Below are 7,257 nucleotides of genomic sequence, written 5' to 3' on the forward strand. Positions count from 1 at the left end.
CCTTTTTGCACCAAAACGTCTCAAGAATTCTTTCTTGCCCATGCCCTGGAGGCCCCACATCAATAACTTTCTTAAGAATTCTTCCAACTGTATGCCTCAAAAAGGTATGCAAATTTACATCTCCTTATCTGAAATCCCTGGACCAGACATACTTCAAAGTTCCTGTTACTGTTTTTAAGTGATGAATTAAGGAGAAATTTTATTTCCAAGCTCATCAAAGATTATTACAAACACAAAACATCCTTTCCAAAGTGTCCCAAATAAAATCAAAGGCACATCATCAAAGTAAAACACTTGTGACATTAAGAATTCATTTAGGTTGTCATATTTTCACATTACTTTGTGTTTAATCATTTGCATGTTTTGATGGTCACATTAAAACATTTATTTATTTATTTTATTTTTATTTTTTAAGATTTTATTTATTTATTTGACAGAGATAGAGACAGCCAGCGAGAGAGGGAACACAAGCAGGGGGAGTGGGAGAGGAAGAAACAGGCTCATAGCGGAGGAGCCTGATGTGTGGCTCAATCCCATAACGCTGGGATCACGCCGTGAGCCGAGGGCAGACGCTTAACCGCTGTACCACCCAGGCGCCCCACATTAAAACATTTTTTTAAAGACATGAAATAATGTAGTATTTTTTTTTAAGTATAACCACAACTGTAAAGTAGAGGAACTTAAGAAGACAGAGACAAGTCTGCTTTGTACACAGGATGAGGTAATCTAATACCCAACACAACATGAATCTTTCCAAACAAGTTTGCTAAGACGCAGCTCCCTTAGTGTTACAAATAAAACAATCTTCTCATTTAAAAAAAAATCAAGACATGATTTGATTAATAAAGCCTATTCTTCCCCCAGTTTTGTACTTGCTTGTCTTCATTTAGAAACTGTAAATTCATGAAAAAAGAACAAGTTTTGTTAGGGTATAAAAACTTTAGGAACAACAAATTACAAATATTCAACTTTTTAACAGACAAAAATGTTTCCTTCCCAAAATGGAAACATCCAGTAAATAAAACAAACATAATATTCTGGGTATAAAAACACTAGTAATTCCTTTATGAAAGGGGTGTATTAGGCGGTATCATTTTTTTTTTCTTAAAGAATCTCATGACTACTTGTACACATGGGGCTCGAACTCACCACCCTGAAATCAAGACCTGAGCTGAGATCAAGAGTCAAACACTTAACAGACTGAGCCACCAGGTGCCCCAAACTTTTGTTGATCTTAAATATAAAACACTTTACCAAAAGAATCAGGCCATTATTATTTAAAGTGTACTCCTTCATCCAGTTTCCTTATCTGAGTACAAACTCATCAATTTCCGTAGAATTTTGACTACAGGACCAAAGCCACAGGAAAGGTCTAAAATATATGAAAGTCATTTGGCTGGAGAAAAGCGTTTTCTTGAGACTTGAAGGCATTCATCGCTTTGCACTGAAAAGCGTTCCTCAGCAAACTTCTCCTCTACAGCCTTTAGAATAAGGCACAGGATCTGGGCTCTCGGAAGGCATTGCTTCCAGCTGGAACACTTACCAGCAGGGCATCCTTGCAGGCATTCTGCATGCGATACTGCTCCAGCTCTGCTGCTGCCTGGGAGACCTTGATCCTCCCCACGCTGGCCTCCAGCAGTTGCTGCCCCACCCAGTGCTGCAGGCGAGCACGCGGGCCCTGGCCCTCAAGACAGGCGGTGGCAATGGGCTCCAAGGGCCAAGGGCCAGGCCGAGGAGTAGGCTCCAATTTCATACTGTTTTTTAAAAGCAACATGGTCTTGTGTACTTTGTAACATCCCCAAATAGAGCACCTGAAACATGAACCTTATTTACAATAATTATTATTTCTATGTGTGCGTGTGTGTATATGTTCTTAGTTTTTTTGTGTCTTTTATATCTCTGTACCTCAGTCTGGATGCTATCTGTTGACTTGTTTTTGAGTCCACTGATTCTTCTGTGTTCACTGTTTGTGAGCCCACTTAAATTCATAGCTTTATGTTGCTTTTTCAGTTCTAAAATATCATTTGGGTCTTCCTTAGATATTCCATTTCTCTGTTAAAATTTTTATTGTTTTCTCAATTTTTTTCAACTCTTTAAGTTCTTCTTTAAAATAGTGATTTTATACTCTACTAATTTTAACAATTGAGCCCTCTGTGTTCTTCTTTTAACTATTTTCCCCTTAATTATGAGGCATATATCCCTGCTTCTTTGCATGTTCCTATTTTATGTGTTTTAGGCATTGTGTATAAAAAATCTTATAGATTTGACATTATATATTCCTCCAGAAACTCCTTACTGTTTCGTCTATCAGGCATAAAAAGTTAAAGGGTAATCACCTCACTCCAATCAAGTACTGAGCTTCTTTGAATCGGATTGTAGTTTTTAAAAGACTTAGTATACATCTGGTTTACACCTCCTCCTTGGATATATCCCTTCCAAATTTTAATTATGATTCTAATGGATCTCTTGCTTCTCAATCTGAAAGATTTTAGGTGATTCAGTTTTGCCCTTCAGAATTTTTAAGATTTTTTATTTTTAAGGGATCTCTATACCCAAATGTGGGGCTCAAACTCAATCCTGAGATCAAGGGTCACAGGCTCTGCAGCTGAGCCAGCCAGGTGCCCTGTCCTTCAGAATTTTTGAGCTTAGAACTTTAGTCTTCTCCCTTTTTCTACTAGCCTCAAGAATATGGCAGATTCCTCACTCAGAAATCTATCTTAATGTTTGTCCTTTTCAATTTAATGTACCCAGTAAGAATCCATTGCAAACATAAATATTAAGCAACAATACAGGAAAAATGTAAAATATTACTGATTGTATAACCAGAAAGAATTGCAAATACTCAGGATGTAGAGTCCTTTCATAGTCTAGCAGTGAATTTGGCTTGGTTTTCTTGTTATCAAACCAAAACATACATTAAATTAGTTTAGCAATTTCTACAGATTCTGCACACACACGCGCGCACACACATATACTTGAGACCCATAGCTTGAGCTTAAGAAAAGAGTTATACAAGACCTGTTACTAGAGGAAAAACTGTCAACAAACAATGTGGACAAAGTAATTGCTCAATAATGATATCAATCATGAAAAGATCAGATTAGTATCTATTTGACATTTAAAGAATATCTGCTTATTGAGTCATAGACATTAAGTCAGAAGTTCAAAAATTGTGCAATAAGATATGTAAATCTGTATAATATAAATATTAGATATGTATAATAAAGATTATATATGTATGCATGTGTGTATATACATATATACGTGTGTGTGTGTGTATATATATATATATATATAATTTCCCTGCCCTAGGCCAACTGAAGGTGGCTTCAGTCCATGGAATTGAGGTAAGCAAGGGTGAGAGTAATAGACATAGGCCAAATACATGAAACATGCTATCTCTGAGGCTCTCCTTCTTGTTTTCCCACCTATGTATTTCAATCTTTCCTTATTACTTCTATCTACCTCACTCTCCCTCTTTGTTCCTTTTTCCTCCAGAGTTTAAATCATCTCTCATATATTTTTTCTTTCAGAAAAAATAAAATTGAATTATTCATATCCCGGGTTTAAATTGAAGGAAAGCTGTATATTTCATAGTTCCCTAAAAAGTTTCTATATATTAGCTCTAAATTGATCAGTTTGAATCCAGACAGTCTAATTAATGTCTGAGGTCATACTTTCAGCAGATTCTAAGTCTATAATCTGTGCTTTTTTATCAACTTCCCATAAACTTTTCTTGGGACTTTAATTCAGTTGTCAAACAACTTGTTAAATAGAGAATTAACTGATAGTTCCATATACTTTCATAATTAGTGATCTATTCTGAATATTAAAAAATGGTGAGTTTAGAAAAAAACAGCCTCAAATTTTGTATAGTTATTTAAGAATCTGTATTAGTTGAAGTTGTTTGAAAATGCAAAGAGTAATTTGTGCTCCTGTGAGTTATTTAGGAGATCATTCTCAAACTCGGGAGTTGACTACGCAGCCTCTTCATTGCCATCTTCATGTCCTTGTTCCTCAGTGTGTAGATAACAGGATTCAGAATGGGTGTAATCATAAAGTCCAAAATGGCAAGAAATTTATCCACTGACACGGTGGGAAATGGCCACACATAAACAAAGATGCATGGTCCAAAGAACAAAACCACCATGGTGATGTGAGCTGACAGAGTAGAAAAGGCCTTAGACAAACCACCACATATGGAACGTTTCCACAGACTGACTAGGATGAAGATATAGGACATAAGTAATAAGAAGAAGGTGCCCATGGAAATGAACCCACTGTTGGCAGTAACCATGAATTCCATTCTGTAGGTGTCTGTGCAGGCAAGTCTGATAAACCAAGGAAGGTCACAGTAAAAGCTATCTGTCTCATTAGGACCACAAAAAGGCAAGTGGCCAACAAAAGCTAACTGGGCCACCGAATGAATGAAGCCAATAGCCCAAGCACCAGACAGAAGTAAAATGCACATCTGTGGGCTCATGATAGTCAGGTAGTGGAGGGGCTTACATATGGCCACATATCGGTCCAGGGCCATGGCAACAAGCAGCACCATCTCTGATCCACCCAGGACATGAAGGGCGAATATCTGGATGACACATCCCTGAAAGGATATGGTTTTGTCCCCAGAGTACAGGTCATGAATCATCTTAGGTACTATCAAGGTAGAAAAACACAAATCAATGAATGAGAGATTAGCTAAAAGGAAGTACATGGGAGAACGTAAGTAAGGGTCAAAGGTCACTACAAACACAACAAGGAAGTTTCCCACAACAATTGTTACATAAAACACTGTAGAGAAGGCAAGGAGAAAATGCTGCACTGGTCTAGAGGTAGAAAGTCCCAGCAACACAAATTCAGACACTGAAGAGTAATTTGATTTATTCATTGACTTTGTGTTACCTGAAAGGGACAAATAAAAATAATTATAAAGGGATGCACCAGAGCTATTGAAAGAAACAGATGTCATTGAGTTTCAAATTCTGACACTAAAGAAAAAACTTCACTCTTGTCACAAAAGTCCCTTGAAAAAGTCATAGAAAGTTTATTCATTCAATAAATGTTGATTAAGCAGCTATCATGAAGACCTACATACTTGGCACTGTGCCACATTCTGGGGAATACTATTGTACAGAGTCTCTCATGTCAAGAAGGAGCATGTGTCAAGCAATGATGCAAGCAGTTAAGGGACTGTAGCTAGGAGATATCGCCAGGACCAACGTCAGCTGACACCCCAGAACTGATAAGGAGCAAAACCAGAGGAGGTCTGCAGAGACCCCAAACTGATTAAATCCCTTTAAAAACTGAAGGATCTTGGCAATAAGCTGTCAGACTCTTCAGACCTGACCCCACTATGTCTGACCACTTAAGAAAAGGCAACTGCCATGAAACACTCTGCCCGACTGATCTCTGAACAGAATGGAGATCCTTCACTGCTTGAACTTGAAGCAGTAAGTGGCCAGAGTTGACCCAGAGGAGAGGGAGGTCTTAACTCAATTGTGCACCCACAGAATGACTTTGCGTTTGGTTCGTTAACTTCCTACACCCTTCTGTTATCTTGTTTGTTGTGTGGCTTGTCTTCTGTCCTGCTCTGTGTGCTGTGTAAGAAGCCAAGTTTAATCGCATGGTGAAATGTCATTGAGTTTGGAATCCTGAACCTGCTTTATAATTGTGATTTAATTTTGCTTTATGACTGAATAAAGCTGACATTGTGGAGAGACACAACTCATGTGTGCGCCTTTATAGCATGCTCATGACAAATAAATGCCCTGTCTTTATGTAGTCTGTAGTCTAGTCGTGAAGCTAGGCATTAAATAACTAATGACATAACTATATGATTATAATGGTAATAAGTTATTTGAAGAAAAGAACAAAGGGTATGAGAATTATAAGAGCTCATAGCAGTGCCATCTGCTGTGATCTGGAAGAAGACATTTGTGCTAAGATCTAAATGATGAGTAGGAGTTAAATAAGTGAGGAAGAGTAGGAAGAGTGATCTACCGAGAAGAAAAACATGGGAAATACTCTTAAGAATGAAGAAACAGAACAATTTGGAATAAATAAAAGATCAGCAAGGGTCTGATCAAGGTAGAGTCCTCTACTCTGTATAAAGAATTTGGTCAATATCTTAGAAGTGATAGAAAGCCACTGAAGTAGAACAGTGAAATAATATTAGTACCTTGAAGAGTTGACAGTAGCTGCAAAGTAAAGAATGCAACAGAGTAATCCAGAGGGAAGAGAGAGATCTATTACGAGTCTATCGAAAGATCATATCAAATCACTACAGAAAGGATAAATTTATCAATAAATGGTGTTGACATAACTAACCAAACTTGGTAGAAGTAAATTCCTGACCTTACAACAGTATATCAAATGCATTTTAATGAATATTTAAATAATAAAAGAAATGGAAAAATAGAAGAAATATAGGCTTATTTTTACATAATCCTTTGTGTGAGAAAAATCTAAGCATATCCCCTCATGTGTAAATCATGCGGAAAAAAATGGACACCTTCAGGTTAAAAAATGTAATCTTCTACATACTATTTTTAGAAAAAAAGACAAATGTGGGAAAATAGTTATTAAATATAATGATGAACCAAATTTTGAATGAACAAACACATAAAAACTTGGACGGAATAAGAAATCTAAATAGTCAACATATGAAGAATAGTCAAACTCACTAGCAATCAAAGAAATGTAAGTAAAACAATATGGATTTGCTATTATGTAAGAATAAATGAATAATATATCATCAGTTATGCTATGAGGAAACAGTCTTTATTATTCACAGTCAAATTCATAAAACTTCTCCAGAACACAATTTCAAAATACATATCAAATATCTTTAAATCGCTTTAGGACTAAGACTTATATTACAAGAAATTTTTCTTAAGGTAGAAACAACAGATAAGCCAAAATATTTAGCTACTGGGCAAATGTTATACAATTATTTATAAAAAGGGAAAAAATGGAAGTAACCTAAATTCAAATAACAAGGAATTATCTATAGTATATTCAAAGTGGAAAGGTATTCAACCTTATATGTACAAAATTATGAAAATTTAAATAATAAACCTTTATTTACAAAGAGCAGTTTACAAGAAAATGTACAGAAAACATTTTTTTTTTAAATTAAGCTAGAAAAACAGAAATTAAAAAAGCAACAGATTGTTGATCTCTGGAGATATATATATATATAATATATACATATATATATATATAATATATAAAATATATATTAGTTTGAACCATATG

The 7,257-nt window shown here is 35.8% G+C and overlaps 1 protein-coding gene across 1 annotated transcript; it reads right to left on the reverse strand.

Annotated features, from left to right (window-relative positions):
- Positions 1–3,946: 3,946 nt before the first annotated feature.
- On the reverse strand, positions 3,947–4,888 carry LOC125281706 (olfactory receptor 4F6-like). The gene has a single exon (XM_048215364.1). It carries the CDS (start codon positions 4,886–4,888, stop codon positions 3,947–3,949), a length of 942 nt encoding a protein of 313 aa, XP_048071321.1.
- Positions 4,889–7,257: the final 2,369 nt, after the last annotated feature.

The sequence above is a fragment of the Ursus arctos genome, unplaced genomic scaffold (assembly GCF_023065955.2).
Source record: "Ursus arctos isolate Adak ecotype North America unplaced genomic scaffold, UrsArc2.0 scaffold_4, whole genome shotgun sequence".
NCBI classification, from domain to species: Eukaryota; Metazoa; Chordata; class Mammalia; order Carnivora; family Ursidae; genus Ursus; species Ursus arctos.